At 40.1% G+C, this 24,325-nt stretch overlaps 1 protein-coding gene across 4 annotated transcripts in view; it reads left to right on the plus strand.

Annotated features, from left to right (window-relative positions):
- The window catches only part of ARHGEF26 (Rho guanine nucleotide exchange factor 26), a 123,845-nt gene that overhangs the window by 19,029 nt on the left and 80,491 nt on the right, over window positions 1–24,325 (plus strand). For all 4 annotated transcript variants that reach the window (XM_082743312.1, XM_082743313.1, XM_082743315.1 and 1 more), the window contains 2 exons: window positions 9,862–9,918; window positions 13,503–13,663. In XM_082743312.1, the coding sequence (XP_082599438.1) occupies window positions 9,862–9,918; window positions 13,503–13,663 (218 nt within the window). The remainder of the gene's footprint in view (window positions 1–9,861; window positions 9,919–13,502; window positions 13,664–24,325) is intronic.

A 24,325-nucleotide genomic window follows, 5' to 3' on the forward strand; every position in this document is an offset into this window, starting at 1 on the left:
AATTAACTTTGTTGTCAGTGTTGTTTTAAGTAACTGACTGGTTTGGAGTTGATCATTCCTCTCCATCTGCCACTTGACAAAAACCACAAATAAAAATGGAGTAGCATCCAGACACCCGCATCACGTTCACGAACAGGAACTCCTCTCCTACAAAGGGGGTCACCTCAGCCCTGTTCTGCCCTTGTCAGACCTTGTTGATGTAGGCCTTCTGTAAGTCAGGGGTGCCGAGCTCAGTTACCCCAGTTCTAGCCCAGTCCCCGTTGCCATCACACTTGCACACCTGCCTGGCCTCACCTCATTTTCATCACTGCCTTAGAAGCCACTGTGTGGTTTGGGCTTGACTGAAATCTGGCTTTCTTATTGCCTCCCTTTCCCTGCTTTACTTCCTTTTTCTGCTGGTGGTCACCTGCCCTGTCCCTAGCTTTCCTTGTGGACAACAACAAAGAAACGCAGGTATTATTGCCATGTTTAAACAATTCCATGTGTTTGCCCTGCTTGCTTTATTCCTTTCTTGAGAAAGGACTTTGAAACCTATTTTAGTTTTTATTAAAAATGAGGCTTTAATTACAAAGCCGAGACATGTCTACTAAGCAAAAATAGTTATCAATAAAAATAAAGAATAAAATAAAGATTAGTTGAAATTTCTTCCTCTCCCCATCACTGTTGACATTTTGGTATAGAGCTTTTCAGACAAGGGTGTGTATGTGTGCGTGTGTGTGTGTGTATAGAGGTTTTTTTTTTTTAAATGTGTGTACATATGGAGGTTTTTTTAAGCAAAGATTCAATAATATAATATTGTCTTATTACACATATTTTCCCCTTAGCAGTGTTGTCAATATCCTTTCATGCCATTAAACCTGGTGTTTTATAGCACATCTTTTTTTCTCTTACCCATGTTGTGAAGTGACTGTTCATGTCATTAAACTTTCTTCATAAGAACTTTTTAAAACCCATATTGTATTTCATCAAATAAGTGGGTGTTTGGTTCTTTTATCCAACTCCCTATTCAGTTTTCATTTTAAAACCCTTAATTTAAAGGTGATTAAATTCTTTAAAACAATCTTTTTGAATTACAGAAGTAAAACAGATAGGTTGTCCTTACTACAACATTAAACACACCAGTTAAGACTGAAATCTGCTTTGGTTTTACCACAATTCCCAATCTCTTCCCCTGTGAACCACTATCAACACTGCTCCTCAGTATTTTATGAAGTGTTCCATTTATTTTTTTATTTTTATTTATTTTTGTTTTAAAGATTTTTTATTTATTTATTTGACAGAGAGAGATCACAAGTAGGCAGAGAGGCAGGCAGAGAGAGAGAGAGAGAGGAGGAAGCAGGCTCCCTGCTGAGCAGAGAGCCAGATGCAGGGCTCGATCCCAGGACCCTGAGATCATGACCTGAGCCGAAGGCAGCGGCTTAACCCACTGAGCCACCCAGGCACCCTAAGTGTTCCACTTTTTAAAACTGCTCATCTTTTATTAAATACTTGTAGAGAACTGTCCATCGCTTCTAAAGCCGGTTTCCTTTTCATCCTTTCCACTCCATGTCATTGGCTTTTCATGCCTTTCCTAACTTCATTTTCTTCTCTTTAATTGTTGATAGATAAAGGAAAGCTGCTTCTCTTGCTTATCTGGAGGGGGAGAGGGTGAGGATGTTGGAGTCTGGGCTCAGTAGCCCCACAGGGGAATGAGGCCGGTAAGAGCCACAAGTGAAAGAGAGAAATGTGCTTAGCAGGAGTAAGGTCAGGACTAATGAACGGGTTAAATCCCAGGGCACCCCACGGACAGTTTAGCTTTCACAGTAGTAGAAGCTGGGAACCCAGTGGGAGATGAAGTGTCTGGGGTATTCAGGAGGAGGGCCACAGTTTAGGGGAAGAATAGCTGCAGATCGCAATTCACAAGTATTAAAAGGCAGTCCTGCCCGGGTGGTTAAGAGCTCACAGACTCTGGGGTGGGGAGCAGGCAGGCCTGGGTTGGAGCCCCAGTTTTACTACTTTGTAGGGCTAATGCTTTAACTCTTCCGTGACTCTGTGTTTTATCTGTAGAGCAGGGATACTGCCAGCTTCCTTGCGGGGTTGCTAAAAGGTTCTGCTGCATGGTAAGCATTTGAAGCAGGGGTAGTTTGAAAAATAAATAAATGAAAGACTGGCAAGAACTCTGTGTCAGGAATTGGCTGATATGGAGAGCTAGCTCTGGCCATAGAGAGGGCTGATTACAATGAACTATGGCTGATTACAATGAAGTAATGCATGCTTATCTCCTAAATTGTACAAAGGACAACAGTTTATTCTTGTACTTTTAATTACCTGTCTGCTTGTGGTTTGTACTCTCAGCCTCCTGTCTGTATTGAAATAATTTGGGTTCATTCAGAAATCCTGGCTCTGTCTGTAGAAGGTGATGCAGGGCATAGGGGAGCAAAAGCCTCAAGCCCCAGCCTGCCCTATCTGAGTTTGCCATTGGTTTAGCAGACCTGAGGTTACCTCCAGGAGGCCGAGAAGGCTGGCTGCTTCTTAAGATCCAAGAACTTTGGCGAGGATTGCAGAATTATTATGAAAGATCTATTATTATAGATCAAAGGAGGGATCAGTTTTTAGAACAAACAAATTAAGGGATCCCTGGCACAGTAGTTGAGATATTTTTAAAATGATTTTATTAAATGGGACATTGTCTTCTACCTCTCCATTTTTTTTTTTTTTTTTTAAAGAGTATTTTATCTGTTTACCCATCCCTTCCTGAAAGTATGATACTGTCCTCCTCTTGATCTCATTTATCTGATCTTTGGTGACACAGATCTCTGATCCTTTAGACTCCTGTCCCAAGGAAGCTCATAGCTTAGGAGTGATGTCTCAGGATCTCCTGCCATGGTTGAGTGGGCCTGGAGAGAGCCTACAGGCCTGGTTACAAGGACACTGTTTCTAGATTCTGGCAGATTTTTCATTTTAGGAACTTCAGACATACTCACGGAGAGTGGCTGTTCCCATGTTATTTGCAGTGAAAGAACTCTAGCTCATTTGTAATTCAGGGACTATGTGGGTTGTATTAAGTCTATAGAAAGGACCTTGGAGTGATTGTGTCTCATGGTATAATTTTGCTTGGCAATTCATTCCCTTACCACTTTTGAACTCTTGAGAACAAAAGCCTGGGAGTAGGGAATCACCAGAAAGCATGAATAACCAGCTGATTTCAGCAAGTGGGTAAACTTCAGCAAGTTTAAAGGTCTTAGCTCAAATTGAGTATTCTGTGTACATTAGTGATTTATGGAGCCGGAGTGATCTTGGATTATAAATATCTGATCTAATTTTTAACTAGCTATGTTTCGGAGCCTTTTGGGATGGTCAGTCTTTTGGGGTCCTCCCATTCTGGTTTCCCTGGCTGGTGGGGAAACATGGAAAGAGTGTGCCACCCACATGATCTAGAAACGGTATCAGCTCACAGAGGGCCTGAGAATATACCCCACGGAAAATGGTCATCTGCTCGACCCAGAGACTGGTGTCATTAATGTTGGCTCCCTCCCCAGATACTGGACTGGTTCTATTCCATAGATAGAGCCCCAGGTTCTGTAGAAATGTCAGTACTGGGGCTCTGTTTGGGCCTAGAGAACAGGCTCATAACCTATTCCAGAGAGTGAAGTCAAAGGCAAGGAAAACTTTGCGAAGTTCATGGATGTCCTGACACAATTCTCTGCAAGGTGAAAAATCCCATAGCTGAGCTGAATGCAGGAATGGAATTCACTGTCAAAAACCTGCCTGTACCCTCATAGGGTAGTCCTCTAAGAAGCTCAGATTTGCTACGTATCAAGAAGCAGCCAGGCGTGAACTGTGGATGGAGTAGTAGCTAATAATTAACTTCTGGCTTTATATGTTTAAGGAGTTTACCCTTTTATCAATTTCAAAAATTTTAGCTCTAACCAGATAATATCATTTCCATAGATGAAGTATCTTATACAGTTCTTTATTAATTTTAGCCAGTTGTCAATCTCCCTCCTGTTTGGTTATGCAAAATATATCCATTACAAAGATCATGAGTGAACAGTTTCAGTATTGATTACAGCAGTACATATATAAGTGTGTGTGTATATATATAATCTATAATTATGAATGTAAAACTATTATAGCATTAGTGAGTTCTCTGCATTCACTGTTTTGATAAGCCACATATATGTTTATATTTTTAACTTATGTTAAAACTATTTAGATGTGGGCTCAGTTCTGTTGTTGTACTTGAATTAACTTTTATCCACTTAAAATGATGAAGATAGCAACATGTATCGTACTTTCTCTTTAGAGTCTAGAATCTTCCATGGTAGAATTTGAGCACTTTTGTGAATTGGTTAGGTGATACAGAATCAAGAACCCGAAATTGAATCCAGTTCTTATTGCTTCATTAAACTACTTCTGCAGTTCTACTCACTGATGACATTGTTAAGTAAAAAATTTAAATCTGTGAGGAATAAGAAAGCTTGAGTGAAGTTCAAAGAGACCTCTAGAGGCATGTTGCTGTGGCCGTCCATGTGTTCCCAGTTGACCAGAGCTGCCAATATGAAATAGAGGTTATTAAAATATAGAAGAAGCCTATACAAGTTTAATTTTTTTCATTTAAGGTAGCAAATAGGAATCAGGTGTTAGAAACTGCTGTACTATTTCTTTTTTCTTTTCCATACATGGAGACAAGAGGAACACTTGATGAAGTGTGATAAACTTAATAATTTTTCAGATTCTCGTAGCAAACATGTACAAACTGCAAAAAGCAGGTAAACTTTAAAATTATAGGTGTAAACATATGCTTTCACGCTTTTTTTCCCCCCTTGGAGAGAAAAAAAAAACTGAGCCTTCCAGTGAGTTAAGTTTACTGATAAGGTTTGCTGTTTTTGAATTAGAAAATTTCTAGAGGTGTTTGCTTTTTTTTTTTTTTGAGAGTGAGTGAGCCTGGGAGCAGGGATGGGGGAGGGGCAGAGAGAGACTCTTCAGCATGCTTCAGGTTTAGCACACAGCCCAACATGGGGCTGGATCTCAGGATCCTGAGATCATACCGAAATCAAGAGCTGATACTTAACCAATTAAGCCACCCAGGTACCCTTAGAGGTATTTACCATTAAAAACTTGGCACACAGGGCGCCTGGGTGGCTCAGTGGGTTAAGCCGCTGCCTTCGGCTCGGGTCATGATCTTGGGGTCCTGGGATCGAGTCCCGCATCGGGCTCTCTGCTCAGCGGGGAGCCTGCTTCCTCCTCTCTCTCTCTCTCTCTGCCTGCCTCTCTGCCTACTTGTGATCTCTGTCTGTCAAATAAATAAAATCTTAAAAAAAAAAAAAAAAACTTGGCACACAGTTTCCTTTTTTTTTCCCTTCCCTTTCCACCCCCCCATCCCTCCTTTCCTTCCTTGTTTTTTTCTGCTTGATATTTTGCTCCACTGTGTTCATTTTACCCTAATATTCTGTTCTCTGCCTTTTCACCAGCCTCCCTGGGGGCCCTCCTTTGTATCCTTCTACCCCTCTCTTTCTCTGGTTTCGTTTCTCTAAACCGCTCAGTCTCTAAAAGCATCTGGCCTGTTCATGACCTTCTCCATCCAGGCATCTGCTCTCAGGTACTACTTAATTTCGAGTTGAATGTGGACAAAAGTCTCAGGTGGACGTAATGACTCCTCTTGGCTCAGGAGGGAGAAGCTGTCCAGCCTGCCCTGTACAGGGGACAGAAGGGCCGGGAGAGAAGGACGGGCGCTGGGGCCGTGGCGTGGCAGCCGGCCAGCAGGGGCTGGTCTGTCCTAACTCTCCACAGCCAACGTGTCGTCTCCTCCATTGTTCTGCACATCAGTGTTCTTAGTTATGATCCAAGAACGCTCCTTTCTTTTTCTTTTCTGTCTCTGTAGTTTTATATGGGTTGCTGGTTTCTTATGGATGACTTTTCGGTCAAAGGAGTATTTTATCATTGTTTGTATCAGTATTAATGCAATATGATAATTCTGGGAGTTAGCAATTTGTCTTTTTCAGAACTACCTTTAACCCCCCTCAAAAAAGAAATTATTTTGTCTGGGGATTTTTTTTTTTTCCTTCTTCTTCTTAATGGGATAAAGTACTCTTAATCCCTCAGTAAACTCCCTGTCACTTGTGTAGGTCTCTAAGTCCACATGGCCCATTGTCTTTCTCTTAAGATTTCTGGGTCTGAACTCATTAGTAACTCTGGATGACAAGGCCAGTGCAAGGAAATTCTTGCTGGTGATCTCACCTGCAGAGATCGTGGGCATGGCGCCTGGGTATCAATCTGCCAGGACTGTGTGTCAGGAAGGAAATCTGTGAAATTCCTCTTCAGGGTTAACCAAATGGGAGTAGTTCTGAACAGTTTCATTCTTCTGGCTGGTCCCCTCCCTTATTAAAATGGATGAAGAGGCCTTTTTAGCCATGAACTCTTGCTGACAGGCTCACCCCGGGTCAGGATGGTAGGTAAGACTAAGAACATTCCACAGTATGGGTGGATGAAAAAGAACATATGGAGATTTGATACAGGTCTGGCATTAGAAGGTGTTTTAGTAATGATTGCCCAACCCTAGAAATGGAGTGCCTCTTGCAGAGAACAGGACTCCCTCAGCCACCTGGGGCACGTGAGTGATGCAGTTGGCTGGGGTTCCGACTCCTGCTTTCAGCTCAGGCCATAGTCTCAGGGTCATGGGATCAGGCGCTGCATGGGGCTCTGCGCACAGTGGGGAGTCTGCTTAGGACTCTGTCTCCTTCTCCCTCTGTCTCTGCCCCCACTTTCTTTTTCTCTAAAATATATAAACCTTAGAGAGAGAGTATGTATGGGCTCTGGAGTTAGATAGGCATAGATGCAAATCCTTCCCTCACTACTTGTTAGCTGTGTGATCTTAGATCTTAAGCCTCACTTATTATCCCCACCTGAATTGGGGTAAGGATAGTATTGACTTTCGTGAGTTTTTAGTAGGATTCAATGGGAAAGGGGATGTAAAAATACTTACCACACATTTAGGCACACAGTAAATGTTCCATAAATGATCGCTGATTTTACCACTGATTTAGGACTCTTTCTACACTACTGTACTACTTTCTGTTCTTTTCTGAAAGTTAGGTTAGAGACCATATCATATATCCTCATTTCCATGACAGCACGATGTAGGGCCCTATGCTCCTACGGTCTTCAAACTAAGGTTTACACCACAGGGGATTCATGAAGACCATGCAAAGTGGACAGGGATCATTTTAAGGATATATTTTTTCAATCTTTATGTTCCGGGTATCTTCCTTTCCAAAACTGAGACTGCGTCTGCTCAGTGTTACCCCCAGAGTTTTTTCCAGTCTCCTCTTACATTTGTCCTTTTTACAGTTTTACTGAAGAAAGATGTTCCTCTTACCCATCTCAAATCTTAGTGTGGTGCCTTGTTCCAAGGTGCCAGTCCACTGGGGTACAAGATATGGGGGGTCAATTTAAAATACTGGTTTCCATGAAGCCTCTTAACAAAGCCACTACAACCCTTCACCTTACTAGAGTTTTCATTCTTAGTAAAATTTACTTTTAGAGACTGATGCATTAAAATCTGAAGTTATTGTGTTATTTTGGTCACAGTTTATTAATGATATTCGTGGTGCTCATATAATCCAGAAGAGTCTCTTTTATACTTAGCTCAGTAGTCACAGGAAATTTTAGAAAATTGAGTTGAAAAATATATTTTGCATCAGGGTATGCTAGGGTGATTAACAAGATACCCTAACAGATAGAATTACATTAGGAAATTTTGGAGGAAAATTTTGACATAGAAATGTGATTTCTAAGGAGAAAGAAGAGGAATCTCCAGCTGTTATGGGAAGCATATTTATTTTTAGCAAGGTTTTTTTTTTTTTTTTTTTTTTTTAAGACTATCCATTTATTTATCTGACAGAGATTACAAGTGGGCAGAGAGGCAGGCAGAGAGAGAGGAAGGTAAGCAGGCTCCCCACTGAGCAGAGAGCCCGATGCGGGGCTTGATCCCAGGACCCTGAGATCATGACCTGAGGCGAAGGCAAAGGCCTAACACACCGAGCCACCCAGGCGCCCCCGGGAAGCATATTTATTTTTAAATGGAGGATGGTAGATACCAGATCTCTGTGCCTTTTTTTTTTTTTAAAGATTTTATTTATTTATTTTGAAAGAGAGAGAGACAGAGTGAGAGAGAGCACAAGAGGGGAGGTCAGAGGGAGAAGCAGACTCACCATGAAGCTGAGAGCCTGATGTGGGGACTCGATCCCAGAAGTCTGGGACCATGACCTGAGCTGAAGGCAGACGCTCAACCAACTGAGCCACCCAGGCGCCCAGATCGCTGTGCTTTTTAAAAGTGTTTGAAGACCTGCATTATATTTTATTGTTATTAGTTTCTCACAAAAGGGGAGAACTCTCCCCTTTCATGCTGTTCTGTTAAGCACAGAATTTAATCGGTCAGTATTTTATGTATGCCTTACCTTCTGCTAATTTAATCTTCAGCTGAAAAACAGGAGTATCTTTCATGTGCCAGACTCAGTGCCAGGTATACCAGAAGACACACCAGACCCTGCCTTCATGGAGTTCATGGAGCCTCCACTCTGGTTTAGAAGCTGAATCATGTGCAGCACCTGGGTGTCTTAGTCGGTCAAGCATCTGCCTCCGACTTGGGTCATGATGCCAGGGTCCTGGAATCGAGTACCACCACATCAGGCTCCCTGCTCAGTGGGGAGTCTGCTCCTTATCTCCCTCTGCCCCTCCCCCAGCTTGTGTGTCTGTGCATGCACACACTCTCTCTCTCACAAATGAATAAAATCTTAAAAAAAAAAAGTTGAATAATGGTAGGCACTGCAGTAATCAAATAAAAATGTGTGGTAGGGCGCCTGGGTGGCTCAGTGGGTTAAGCCGCTGCCTTCGGCTCAGGTCATGATCTCAGGGTCCTGGGATCGAGTCCCACATTGGGCTCTCTGCTCAGCAGGGATCCTGCTTCCCTCTCTCTCTCTGCCTGCCTCTCTCTCTACTTGTGATCTCTCTCTGTCAAATAAATAAATAAAATCTTTAAAAAAAAAAAAATGTGTGGTAATTTAGGTAGAGCTTGCAGTGATTCAGCCAGTGGTCCAACTGTGTTACTCCAAGTACGGTACTGGTGTTCTTGGTTCTTGTGGGTATTGGTGTTTCTCCAAAGACTATCAGGTTAACATCCTTCTTTGCCAAATTGATCAATTAATTTTGAGAGAGAGGGAGCATGTGAGCCAGTGTGGGAGGCAGAGGGAAAGGGAGAGAGAGAATCTCAAGCAGACTCCTGGCTGAGTGCAGAATCTGATACAGGGCTCAGGACCCTGAGATCATGACCTGAGCAGAAATCAAGAGTCCTTCTGGTGTTCAAAGGACTGAACCACCCAGGCGTTCTCTTCTTTGTCAGTTGTCACTGTACTGAAAAGAATGCTGAAACTGGGACAAAGGGGTCTTTTTTTTCCTGTTTGCTTGGGTTGCTAAGGCAAGCACAGGTATTCCATGGAGTCTGGGTAAAAAATAGTGTGATCCAATGTGTGATCCAGGGCAGTAAAGTCTCAGGAGGGGTGGCTTTACTTTCTTTATTGTTAGATTTCTTCATTTATGGTTTGGGAATTTTTTTGATAAGCATTTTAGAAATATCTAGACCTAAGACTAGGACAGATTAGCACAACCTGACGAGATAATGTTCTAGACATTTTGCAGTTCTTTTGTGTTGATGCTAATTTATTATTGTGATTAAATATTGAGGGGCCCCCAAATTAATATGTGCTGAATTCACACATTTTGCATAATTTCCTATAATTCATTTCTCAAAGAGCATGGAGTTATGTGTTACATAATAAGTTGTTGAAGTAAATGAGCTCAACTTTATTTTGCTTTTTCCTCTAGGTGAAAAGAAATGGATTATCACAGACAGTTAGTCAAGAGGAAAGAAAGAGGCAGGAGGTATGTTTTCTACTGAGCAGATACTTTTAAAGCTCCCAAGAGTGAGTGTTTTCACCTACTGTGTGCACTGGGTCAGGGTTTTCTTTTGAAAACTTATTCATTTTGTTCTTTTTGCATAAGAGGTATGTGTTCATTGTCAAATAAAACTACATCTAAGAACCAGGAAAGAAAACTTAAAACACCTTAATGTCATTTTAGCTTAAACAACAAAGCCCCTAGTTGAGGTGTTGAAACTGGAAGAGATACGTTGAAAAATGAAAGAGATATTAGATCCCAGATTGAAACAGGATATTAGTGGGAAAACTGGTGAAATCTGAGTAAAGTATGTACGTTTGTCTACAGATAAAATGTTATGTACCATGGTTATGTCATGTGCCCTGGTTAGGGGAAGCTGGATGAAGAAATAAGAGCTCTGTTCCCTCTTTGCAAGATTTCAATAAATCTTAAATTATACCAAAATAAAGGTATACCTAATAAAAAATAAAACAGATAGTAATAGAATTATACAACTTGAAGTTTAAATAAATGCTGTTTAGGGAAATTACTCATTGTAATAAGGTAGTGAAATTCTAAAAACACTTTTCTCCTGTTTGCATATTATTACGTTTATGTGTATACATGCCTGTAAATTGCACAAAGGACATGCACTATATTTTTATTTTATTGGCATGAAATACTGTCATTTTTTGTTTAAGTTTAAAAAAACAGAATAGGGGGCGCCTGGGTGGCTCAGTGGGTTAAGCCGCTGCCTTTGGCTCAGGTCATGATCCCAGCATCCTGGGATCGAGTCCCACATCCGGCTCTCTGCTCAGCGGGGAGCCTGCTTCCTCCTCTCTCTCTGCCTGCCTCTCCGTCTACTTGTGATTTCTGTCTGTCAAATAAATAAATAAAATCTTAAAAAAAAAAAACAAAAACAGAATAGTATATAATATTGGTGTACCCATCACTGAGAATTAACAAATGTATTACATTTATAATTTTTTCCTCATATTTTTTAAAGAAAACAAGACTTTCAGTAAAGTAGAAGTCCTATGTTCTCCTTGGTGCTTTTTCCTTCCTTACCTCCTCAGAGGCAACTATAATTATGAATTGATGTGTACCTGTCCAATCTGTGTTTGTTTTTTTTTTTTTTTTAAGATTTTATTTATTTATTTGAGGGAGAGAGAGAGAGAATGCACAAGTGGCAGGTAGGGGCAGGGGGAGAAGCAGACACCCTACTGAGCAGGGAGCCTGATGCAGGGCTCAATCCCAGGTCCCTGAGAGATCATGACCTGAGCCAAAGGCAGACACTTAATCGACTGAGCCACCCAGGCGCCTCTCAATCTGTGCTTTAAAATTATGTATTACATATATTTATGTACATATTTTTGTGTGGATATGTGAGCATTAAAATGTAGATGAGTGATGATTCTGAATATATTTTTTCTTTACTTTTGCCACTCAGCCGTTTTGGGATTTATCTATGTTAATATATATTAATCCAGATCATTCATTCAGCCCACCATATAGTATTCCACCTTAAATACCACCTTAAAAAAATCTTTTGTCCAAATTTTACACAGTAGGTGGTATGTTTTTTTCTTCATTGTTAACACTGCAGCATAAATGATGTTTGTGGACCAATTCAAGAGCTACTCCAGGGTCCTAATCCCTGTATTCTTTTAAACCTTTTCTATTTGAGCATACTCATTTCCTTTATATTTTGGAAATATTCAGATTTGTGATATTAAAAAATACTAATAATGGCAGCAAATCAAACTTTATGGTTCCTTTCTATTCCTGTATAGCTGTTTTTAGAAAGTTAGACTCAATTTGCTTTTAAGTAGTTGACGGCTCTATTTTAGGATGCTTTAACAGTTATTACAGTTAAATATATTAATTTAAACAACTACTTAATCATTTTTTCATGTGATCTGTTCTATGTAGTTCTTGCAGTCTTTCTGTTTAAGTCTTAGTGTTTTGCATTTGATTAAAAAAGCCTTTGCTTTTGAAAATATTTTGTCATTCGGGGTGTCATAACTATCAACAACGTGACATCCACTGTTTTTGGTCAGGAAGCGACCGTTTCCTTCAGTTTGCACTACATTTCCCAGGGATAATTGTGTTTATTGGATAGAATTATACAAGATACAGGTCAAGTGAGACTCTTCATGTTCTTACCCTTTACTCATTAGATGATTATATCATTTAAGTCCCTGGAACATGACTGAGGCTAGACTAGCACATTTAAATAAGACTTCCTTTAAAGCTTGTGGATGCTGAAATGGAGATGAACATTGAGACTGGCACCATTAACCTGACCTTCAAAATATGGACCACTTATCAGCAGCTAGGGGGTCCACTTGGCTGTGCCTGCTTGCCCCCACCCAGCTTCAGCCATAGCACTGGGACTTATGGGAAGAATCTCCTGTGCCTTCTGGGCCAAGGGCTTGAGGGGGGAAGAGACCTGGAGGCCAAGGGGAAGATCACAGTGTTACCAGGAAGAGATCTAGGAAGGATGTGACTCTCCAGCCTGCGAGGGAATTGACCATGCCTGCCTGAAGAGTAATCCCTGTTTTGCCATTCTTGGAGGATTTGAAGTTGAATCTGTTAGGGAGCTAGGTGAATTCCTTACACAGGGCGTTGGTGCCTACATATGTGGGTTGGCTTTTTATCTTTTTTTTTTTTTAAGATTTTATTTATTTATTTGATAGACAGAGATCACAAGTAGGCAGAGAGGCAGGCAGAGGGAGAGAGGGGGAAGCAGGCTCCCCGCTGAGTAGAGAGCCTTGATGCAGGGCTCGATCCCAAGACCCTGGGATCATGACCTGAGCTGAAGACAGAGGCTTTAACCTACTGAGCTACCCGGGTGCCCCAGGCTTTTTAACATTAATGAACACTTAGCAGGTAAATGACTGTGTGCCTGACACCACGCATTTCTGCAGGGGGTCCTTCACTCCTTGAGATAGTGACGGGAGCAGAGCAGGTGTCTTGTTAAATGAACAGAATCACTTTCAGTTGTATGAGCTTAATGTAAAAAAATTCCTGTGCCTGATAACCTTTTGAGGCTCTTCTGCTACACCCAGACTCTTCGCTATAATTGACTGCAAATTTGTTGGATTAAAATATGGGTTAGAGAAGGGGAGCCTGCTTAGGAGGAGAGCGAAGAAATGTATTTGTGAAAATGTTCTTGGGATTCCAAGTGATGTCTATAAATCCTTCGTGTCCCAGAGCAGCATACTTTGAAAACAGACCTGGAAGAGATGACCTCAAAGGTTAATTAATGTCACAGTGAGGTTTTATGACGTTCTCTATCTAGCTTTCCTTCCATATATTCTACCCCTTGACAAAGCATGACCTCAGGATGCAGTCTCAGGTCACCGAAATGCTTTCGCTTTTTCATTTTTACACTGTGGACAGTGACTCTATTTCTTGAGGTTTATGTGCCTTAGATGAAAAAGACAGTAATTTGGTGAGGCATTTTTCTTCATGCTTATCTTTTTGTGCTTTTCAAGATATGTTATTTTTATAGGAGAATTATGAAAGCTACATTTAGTTCTTCAATCACAGTAATTAATAATACATTTCTTTTTCCTTCATACCAGGCTATCTTTGAAGTCATATCCTCTGAACATTCCTATTTACTCAGCTTGGAGATTTTGATACGAATGTTTAAAAATTCTAAAGAACTGAGTGAAACAATGACCAAAACAGAGAGTCACCATCTTTTCTCCAACATTACAGATGTCTGTGAGGCAAGCAAAAAGTAAGTTCATCTTAGTTGGCCTTTGGTCAAGCTGAGACCTTCCTTACTAACAAACATCTATGTTATCTCAAAGGGAAGACCCTTAGAAATATGAGGTCTCTCATTGATTTGGTTGGATTTTGTCTTGATCCCTTGAAATAAAGTTCAAGATATGTTTTGGGTTGTTGATATATAGACGGATGGCAAATCTGTAATGAATTGTCACCACAGACAGTTACATCTGAGGTCTCTCACTCCTTCTGTGTCCCTGCCTCTTCTCCTCACACTTGTCCTCTTCTTCCTTTTAAATTATTTGGGTTTTAGAGGGGAAGGGGTCAGGGGGATGAGTGAGCCTGGTGGTGGGTTTTAAGGAGGGCACATATTGCATGGAGCACTGGAAACAATGAATCTTGGAACACTACATCAAAAACTAATTATGTACTGTATGGTGACTTACATAACATAATAAAAGAAGAGTAAAAAAATAAAAAAATAAAATAAAATAAATATATGGATAATAGAACAACCCTTGGTTGTGAGGGAAAATAACTCATGGTATTTAAAATAACTCATTGTATTCAAATACAAAAATTATTTTTGTTTAATTTTCATATTTTTTGTTCATCTATGTAAATATTATTTTGAAAATGTAGTTACAGTGACTATCATGGTTACCTTAGGTTTTCCCTATCTAACATTCCATAAGTACCATTTGAGGTGAATTTTCATTATCAGTTTTAATAAGTGTAGGAATCTCAGTTTATATACCAGTAGTGAGCTCTTATATTCTTCTGAGTGAACCACAGAGCCGATATGGGAACCCTTTGCCATCAGTGTGATCCATCTAAGTGGCTATTTTGGTAGAACAAAGTAGTCGAATATTGGCAATTTTATATCATTGGGTAAAAGTTGCCTTTACCATATAATCAGTGAAGCTTAAGCTTCAAGGTTTCTCACTTGCAAAGGTACCTCTTAAATATTTGCTTTTGTGCCTCATTTCTTTCTTGGTGGGCCTGCATATTGTACAAGCCCTACGGCCACGAAAATTGGATCTGTCCCAGAGGTGAGTATCTAGAAGTATTTTGCAAATTTGGACCTTGCTTATTTGTCACATGAGGGCAGAGCCAAGCAGTCAGGAATGATAACATATTCCTGCCTGCTGGCTCCATCACCGTGTGCAGGTAGACCTAACTTTTGAACTTACAAGATGGAACATTCATGGCAAACATGTTAACATGTCAGTTGGGGCTACTTCAGAGAGCTGGGGTTTGTGGTCAGATCAACGAGATCTTCAAATTTCCACGAAGCCGGCTTCCACTACAGGAGGAGATACTGGCAATCTTGATATTGACATGGATACTTAAAAATACATGGTCAGAGGACCCACTGGGCCTTCGGGAACACTGGTGGCCTATACTACCACTTGGGATTCCTTGTTTAGAAGCTGGGTTGTTCCTTGTGTTCAGCCTACTGGTCCTTTTGGTACCAGTCTTTCTAGTTTCAGTAAGAGAAATGAAAATCTCTTTTCTCCCTCCGTGAAGAGGTCAGAGCAAGAGGCTTCAATGATATGTCCCTTTTTGAAATGTATTCTGATTTCAGAAGGAGTCTCTTTCGTTTTAACTTGTATTTTGGTTGACCTACAGAAACAAAGCTCTGTATTAGATACACAGCTATCAAGAATTTTTACTGTTTTGATAACTATAAAATGTAAGTCGTGATTTTAATGAGAATATGTCTTCAAAAAACCACAGTGGCGTGTTTTTCCGCTGCTACGAAATTGTGCTTTGAATTGTGTGCGCATGTCAGCTTCTTACAGTGTACACATGACTCCAGAGAAGGCCTTTCATTAATTCCATTGTAACGTAACCACAGTTCTTGAACAGAGGCTGACTTGGGTCCTTAAGGCTTTGGGCCCTGACAGCACGGCTTGTCCATCAGTGTGGTTCATGGGTGCATGGCCTTGAATAGTCACTTCTTCTTTTGGTAGTTGGTTGATCTTGAGCAGGTTGCTAACCCTCACCCCCTGAAGTATTTACCAAATAGGGATTGAAAAAATCCATGCCTGGTTAACCTTGAAATAACTAATTTAAATTATAGATTAAAATTTTATGATCTTAATTGTAATCTTTTACAAAATTCAGAAGACTCTCAAAATTCAGGAGACTCTCAAGTGATAACTACTTGATGTGCTACCCCCCAAAAGAATTTCCAGTCAGAAGAAAATGCCACATAAAATGTTGAATAAAGCAAATGATGGGTGTTTAAATTAGTGATTACAGGGGCGCCTGGGTGGCTCAGTGGGTTAAAGCCTCTGCCTTCAGCTCAGGTCATGATCCCAGGATCCTGGGATAGAGCTCTGCATGGGCTCTCTGCTCAGCAGGGAACCTGCTTCCTCCTCTCTCTCTGCCTGCCTCTGTCTATTTGTGACCTCTCTCTCTGTCAAAAAAAAAAAAAAAAAACCCAACTTTAAATTAGTGATTACAGAGGCATTAGCATGGCATTGTTCAAGGTGGCATAGTGAAGACTACGTTCATTGTTGTACTTTTCCCTAAGGAAAAACTAGCCAGAAAGGATGGGATATTTAGAATAGAGTGAGGTCAGAAAACGCTCGATATTCAGCTTTGTGGATTCAACAGTGTGACATCTGGTCCCCTTTATAGTGGCTCAGGGTCTTCACTGCTTGCTGATGAATAACATTGAGAAGCCTTTCTGTGTAAGAAGACATTATATGAAAGCAGCAGAAGACATTATATGAAAGTGTGCGAGATCATTCTAATGCTGGGTGTGAGTGCTTATCAGTGGTGTGTCCCTACTAAATTCTTTTCTTTATAAAGAATTGCTCACTTTAGTCAACACTTGTGGAACCTTTGATTCTATTCTGCAAGACGCCTGGGTTCTAGAGCATTTCTGATGGCGTCCACACAGTGACTGTTTGTCCTCAGGGATGGATGCTTGCTGGTGGAACATCCTCGGCATGTGTGCAGAGGAATCCTCTAGCCCATATGGGTCACTGAAATGCACGGGTATGAGTCGCTCTGGAGATTGTGGGCTTAAGGATCCCTGTGAGAATTGAAGGAGAGGGTTAGAACAGATGACACAGGCCTTTGTGTGCTCTGCTGAGGTGTTTTTATGGTTTCCTGAAGGCTGTGTGGAAACCTTAAGTGATCCAGTAGGAGATGGCTGTGGTGGTCCAGGAGATGACAGCATGGTGTTTGCATTAGAGAGGAGGTGAAGGGGCGCCTCAATGGTGGCTCAGTTGGTTAAGCAACTGCCTTCAGCTCAGGTCACGATCCTGGAGTCCCGGGATTGAGTCCCGCATCAGCCTCTCTTCTCAGTGGGGAGTCTGCTTCTCCCTCCAACCCTTACCCCTCTCATATTCTCTCTCTCAAATAAATAAATAAAACCTTAAAAAAAGAAAAAAGAGAGAGAGAGAGAGAGAGAGAGGAGGTGAAGATGCTGACAGATTTGACGTGACAGCAATGTAGCCAGACTCAAAGAGAAACTGGGGGTGGGTCTGAGAGCGAGGACTTGAGGAGTATTTGGAACATGGAGTCTTGAGGACTTGGTGAGAAAGAGTTTTGTTTCCCTCCCAGGTGTCTGCTAAAGAACTTTGCAACATGCTTTTCTTCTTCCCATTGCAAAGTTGAAACAGCATATTTCTTTAGGAAGGAATTTTAAAGCTAAAACTCTGCTGTCTTCAATTTCTGCAGAGTAAAATAAAAATATCCATTAATTTGCTTTTGTGTCCTAAGGAACTGAATTTGTTCCCAACCTGTCATGAGCAGCTGATGCCAAACTTTTCAGTTTCTGCCTTGCGTGGAAGAGTAAATAATAAAAATGATAAATGTATAAAATAATCCCAGCATTTGTTCCCCCAGAAGATTCTTTTTCCTGATTTTAATCAGATTATATTGAAATTAAAGTATCATGTGACACTAAATACCATTCTAATGCATATGCTTTCATGTTATTCTGTGAGATAACTTTTTATTTCAAAAACCGACATTTGACTCAAATAATGCTACAGTATATCTGCATTGTGAAGTGTGTTTCCTACTTGGTAATTAAAAATTCTAAGCTTTAATGAGATAACAGGAAACTTTGGATAGAATTTTGTCTTTCCCGACTAAGTTTTAAGGCTAAATTTTAAAAGAAAAACATTAAATTTAACTAGGCCAGAGAATATGGAACTCTTCATGTTGTAGAACCTTAAATATTGGCTGTTGACACTGTTTTTTGTTAACAGATGCTCTTGTCTTACTCAGTAGGCAACAGAAGTTTTTTTTTTTAAGATTTTATTTATTTATTTGACAGAGATCACAAGTAGGCAGGGAGGCAGGTGGAGAAGGGACAGGGGAAGCAGGCTCCCCACTGAGCAGAGAGCCCAATGTGGGGCTTGATCCCAGGACCCTGGGATCATGACCCAAGCCAAAAGGCAGAGGCTTTAACCCACTGAGCCACCCAGGTGCCCCAGTAGATAACAGAAGTTTACCACAGACTCTTTGGTAAATAAAGCAATTGCCCTATTTCTCTTCATGTAACAGAAAAACTTCCTTTTTAAAACCAAACTTCTCTGGCTGGTCGTTGAAAGACAGTGACCCTCAGAAGCCACTTTTTATGACATGCTTTGACTTTTTTTTTGTCCTGAGATAAATGAAGAAGTTCATTTGAAATTCATGAATATTTTAGTCCATATTGTTCAGCATTTATCAATAGCTGGTATCTGGGGTAATAGTAAAAGAAATAAGCAGTTTTTATTTAAGTATCCTTTCAAGTGGGGGAAGAAGGACAACAGCTGCCTGAATAATAGTCCCCATCCTTTCAGGTAAGACTGTGGAAGAGCAATGGGTCTGAAGTCTTTATAAAAAGTCTTTGTAACTGATGCCACCTGTTTAAGATGACTGCTGAGACACATGCCCTTCAGTTCATTCCCTTTTGAAATCCCACAAAAACGATAGGATAGTCAATGCATAAACCCCCAAGGATTAAACAACAATGACAACCACAAGAAAAGAAACAAGAGCAGCCGTGTTTTGGTCCCTGAAAACAGATGGACTCTTAGCAACGATTTGAGGCAATCTGGGAAGGCTAACTCTAAGCTGGTACTAAGGAAAGCCAAGAAAGAACCAGATTTAAACCCTAGAACCTCTGGAAGGTGCAGGAAGTGATGACATTGGAGTAAAGGTATGACTAAAAACAAAATTTTTGTGAAATCCGGTGTGAGAAGTGGAGCCCCAACATACACCCCTCACCCCCACCGCCCTTCAGCACTACACAGCTCGATGGTACCCTGCTTCGCCCAGTAGGACTCCAGACCAAGAGATCCAGGCCCAAGTGAGGGGCGGGGGTACTGTAGCATAGGAAACCAGGTGAGAGCTGACACCTTGAAGCCCCACTCTCCTTTTGGGATACTGGTTACAAGGTGCATGGATAGCCTTCACTCTGTTTTTGTCAGATGGCAGTTGGCATTAGTTTGAGTTAAGTAATATTTAAAAATTTTTATGAACACTATTTTTGTTTATTTTTTATTTTTAAAAAATTTTATTGTGTTTAAATATATTATTACTACAATTACCATTATTACGATTTGTAGGAAGCCTCAAGTTGAAGATTACAACACAAATATGTAAAGCCTCAAGCTTTGAAGACTATCTTTTTAGCACTGTGGTAGGCAAATACTTACTCTCTCAATCTTAGTTCTTCCTCTCTCTAATGGGGACCATAGCTTATCTAGCCTCTTAGGGCTGGTATGAGAGTTAAAGGAGATAATACTTAGCACCACAGTAGGTAAGCTCTCAAGGGGCAGTGATTTTGTTGATAATATCACTGTGCTTTTGATTCTCTTTGCCTGGCATTCTGAAGAAATGTGTCTGGATTTTTTATGTAATGACTTTTGAATGATGTCGCCTCTATATTTGCCTTTGCTGGCATTGTTCCAGGACTAGGTTAAAGACAGGTCTTGTCTTACAGTATTTGCACAGTGGTTTGCGTGGGTTTGTTTTTAAAGGTGGTGGTGGCGTGTCTTAACGACATTCTAAGAACCCCCTTCGTTTTGACATTGAACGAAGTCTAGATAAATGGATTCCTCCCTCACCATAAAGCGCGAGCTGTTTGCTTCCCCTCAGCCTGGGGCTTGCCTTGCAAGCAGTTGATTCCTTGAACCAGTACTTCCCAACAGGCCCTGACATGCTGCAGCTGCCAATGAGGCCGTTCTCCTGGTTAGTTTTTGCAGACATTTGGGGCTACTACATGCTTTTTTCCTTCTTGCATTGCTTTTGCAAGTTCCAAGAGTCGGTGGATTCTGAGTTGTCACATGGAGATTTAAACTTGGACAATGCTCCTGCTTGGGACAGATGAAAGTGTTACCAAGCTTAGTCATTAGCTGTTATCAATCTTAAAAGAGGGTAGAACTTTGGAAAAAGAAACAATGGCTGGGGTTTAGTTGCAGTATTTCATCTGCATTGCATTTACAGCTGGAGATTTTGAAACATTACATGGATTTTTGACTCTGCCAGTTGTGAGTTAAACAAGCAGGACCACACAGTTTTTCTGGCCGATGGAAAAGATTTTAATGTAAACTTTGTGATCAAGCCAAGTTAAATCTAGCACTTGATTTAAGCATGAGGAGGATGGTTGATGAATTAAATTTCAAAAGCAAGCTCCTTTAAGCTTGCTGATTGCTCGTTTATTGTGGGATGTTGCCTTTAAATGCTGTGTGTTAATTATTAGCACCTAGGCATCAATTCTGTGTTTTTACAGGGCTTTTCTTATTTCAGCTGAGTTAATCTCTTATAGTGTCCTGGGGAGTGCTGTCATTTCTCTGCTGCAGGTAAGGGGATTGAGATCCAAATCACGTGAATTGGCTTAAGGTCATTCACGTTTTTAAATGGAATTGAAACCAGTGACTTTATTTATTTATTTAAGATTCTACAGTATACATTCCCCAGGACCACTGTTTTCAAAACTACACATACATTTTAAGTGCAGTTGAGGTTTCAGTCTAAAGAACTAAATTTCGGTTTAGGCCTCTGCTAGGGATTCCCTATCTGGAAAATAATTAGGATTTGCTCTTTTTGGTGTCTACCAGTAGACATAGAATGTGTTTAGACTCTTATCTCATATTTGAATGTCTTTGACCTCTTAGAATGTAGAGACCTTAAAAGCAAAGAGCATTTGGTTTTCTGACACTGCTCAGTGCATGGCCCATCATAGCTGTCATCTTGTCCTTTCCCTGTGGTCATTGTTCCAATAAAGATATTGTCCAGTGTCTTGACCAGAGTCTCTGAATGTGGCTCGTGGTTGACGTGTCGACAGTATGAGCTAACTGATTATGAAAGTGTCCTATAACTTATATCTTATCAGAAGCCCTAATGTGCAACTATACAATAAAATTAAAAAGAAATCCAAATTGTTTATGTTAAAGTCCCAAACTGCTTTCACTATGATTTGGGGAAGAAAATGAAATACATGTTTGGAAAGTGCTGTCTAAATTCAGATTTAAAAAAAAAAAAAAAGAAGAACTAAATAAATTCAGATTATTTGCTGCTGCTTTGTGGAAAGTCTAATGTTTTCAAAGTAAACTTTCATAGAAAATGAGTTTGCAAGTCCTTCTTGGGACTTAAATGAAAGAATTCTTTGTTCCTTAGGTGGTAATATAAATACTGAGCAACCTTGCAGGAAAATATTTTAATTTTTAAAATGTCAACTTTGTGTAAAAGCTGTGAAAATATGATTTTATTAAAAAATCTGAAATCACTTTCTATATACTAAGTAGACAGGTGAATACTGTCTTAAATATTAATTCAGTATATTATTACCATATTCTTAGCCTATTTTTAAAGGATGTGGATTAAGTCATATAACCCTTGCGATTTTAGATTTTATAAGCGTGTTTATAGAAAAATTTCTTGAGGAAAATGTGTATCATGAATGGTATTTGTTAAAGGACCTAACTGATACTTTATCTATACAGTGTTTTCTTTGGATTTCAAAAAGGTTTTGGGAAATGATTTGAGTTTAGAAAAAAATTTGGTGGAAAGGTTCCATAGAAATGTCAAGATTGGCTAAGATTGACCTTGTCACTTGTGGGGGTTGCAAACAAAGGTCCCTTTGTAGCAAGAAAACTGTCTCTGTATCGGGAGTTCATTGGAATTTCTTTTCGAGCACAGAAAAGTGATATGAACGAGCAGAACAGGGCACAATAGCAGTGTTTGTGTTTATCTGCTGGAGTTGTCCTGTCCTGGAGCTCCTACTTCTGATTCTCTAGCATCGTGTGTATAGTCGATGGACAATGCTTTGTTATATATATTTCTGTATATATTTGTGCAATATATAGTTGTGCCATTTCTGTATATGTTTGTGTATGTATGTAGACAGCTTTGAAAAATCTGCTAAGAAGAAGATATTCTCCAGGACGTCTTTGATAACCACTCTCATAAGTTGAAATTTTACTTGAGGTCTGTTCTATTGAACAGAGAGCAGAAATGATTAAGCCATGAAATTATTCGCTAGGATTTCAGTAAGTAATGTGAAGTGAAAAGATCATTAAGAAAACTGTTTTTTAGAAGTCTCTAGGACAGATTTAGCGGCCTTTTCTCTATTTTTTGGAGCATCTGGTAGGGCCATTTGAGAATTCATGTTTTGCAGGTTTTAAACCATACTAAATATCAATGAAGAGTTTGGTTTGGGTGGCGCCTGGGTGGCTCAGTGGGTTAAGCCGCTGCCTTCGGCTCAGGTCATGATCTCAGGTCCTGGGATCAAGCCCCGCATCGGGCTCTCTGCTCAGCAGGGAGCCTGCTTCCTCCTCTCTCTCTGCCTGCCTCTCTGCCTGCTTGTGATCTCTCTCTGTCAAATAAATAAATAAAATCTTTAAAAAAAAAAAAAAAGAGTTTGGTTTGCTTTGTGTCTGTGCCATCTGTAGGGATCACTGTATTAAAATGCCTTCGGTTGGACCCTTGCCCATCCCTTAATTTTTATTTTTCAGTCATTCTAGCCTATATCCAGTTTACTAAGACAAAACTATCTTTGTTATCAGAATATAGTTTAAGTTAGAACATCAGAATATCAGTTATTAATATTATTAACATTTCTGGATGGTATACACTAGGTGGTTCTGCTTTTTTGCTTATTAAGTATCCTTTCCAACAGAGAAAAACTGTTAAAACTGTGTTTAAACTGAAAATACTCTTTCCTTGCATATTTTTGAATAAAACATATTCCTTTGGACTCTTTGAAGACCCCTATGTTTGGAGGCTCAGAGGTTCAAACTGGAGAAATTTTGGCTTGCCTTTGTCTGTTTTATTGCAGACCTTCTTGGCATGAACTGATTCCTAATTTTGAAGACCAGTTCTTGCTGATCACACTTCTCTCTCCTGAGACTGGAGTAAGGAATGCTAATCTCATCTGTAGGCAGATCACTTCATCCTTCCACATGTCAGCTGTTAAGTGAGTTTTCCATCAGCATGGAGCTCATGTTTATCAGACTAACTAAGGAATCTAAAGCTGGGGCCCTGAGGTCCTTGTCTGCTTGGGAGTCTGTTATCACCAACTCACACTTGGAGAATTACTTATTCCTACCAGTGCTTTTGCTAGACGGTATATTCTTCTCGTGGTATGAATTTAGGAAAGTTGGTCTCACGAGGGTGAGCTTTGCAAACATTCCCTTAGGCTCAGGAGTCTGACTTCCATTAGGGCCTGGCTGTGGTAAAAGCCTTTCGGGGATGGTATGAGAAAATGTAGCTCTACGCATTGCCAGTATTTTGTTTTTTAATGTGGGAAAGATTGGCTAGAAGAAGTGAAGATGTGAATAACCTGCTAATAAGATAATATGTGAAAACGGTTTTCTGAGCATCAACATCCAAGCTATGAAAAACAGATGAGGCAGAGGGCCTTCTAAGCATAACTGCTTTCTTTTCCTCTGCAAACTGTTGAACACCATATTTGACGAAAACGTGGCATAACATTTTGATTATCTTAGTGGATGTATTTCTTCTAACAAGCCTGGAATTCAGTTGTAGGCAAAGTGTGCCGAGATAAAAGTTTAATTTGTCTAGCACTGCTTAGATCCATTTGAAATAACTGCTTTTTCCCTGTGAACTGTGTATGCCCTTGAGAAGGGCTGGCTAGATGTGGATCCATCTGGAGGAGGCTACTTTGTTATAATCCAAGAAAGAGTAGCTGAGAGGTTCCCCCCCCCAATAATATGTATATATGCTGAAAAATTTAAATTCTGCCAATGGGTTTGTTGTAGCTTCCAGAAATGTTCTTTGCACATACAAATATGATTTTTTTTAATAGGATGATAGCTTACTACACATGCCATTATGCACCAGTACCCATTTTCTTTTCTTTTAGTTTGTCAAACAGCCAGAGTCTTAACTGAAGAATAGGACTAGGTATTTTCCTTTTTTCTTCCAATACTGCCCAAATTAGCCAGGGCTTCCTCTCTTTTTTTCTACTTTAAATGAATGGTTCCATATGAGTTAATGGAATTTATTTTCTTGCGGAAATAGTCATTTCTGTGAATTTGAGATTTTTTAGCATTATATCTTCCTCTTTAATAACATTTTTTATAAAAATATTGCTATGATAAGATCTTTTTTCCCCCCAGCATAATTCATAGAGCACCTACTATGTACCAGATTTTGGGCTAGGCATTGGAAATGTAACGATAGATAGGTCAGG

The sequence above is a fragment of the Mustela nivalis genome (assembly GCF_964662115.1).
Source record: "Mustela nivalis genome assembly, chromosome: 1".
NCBI classification, from domain to species: domain Eukaryota; kingdom Metazoa; phylum Chordata; class Mammalia; order Carnivora; family Mustelidae; genus Mustela; species Mustela nivalis.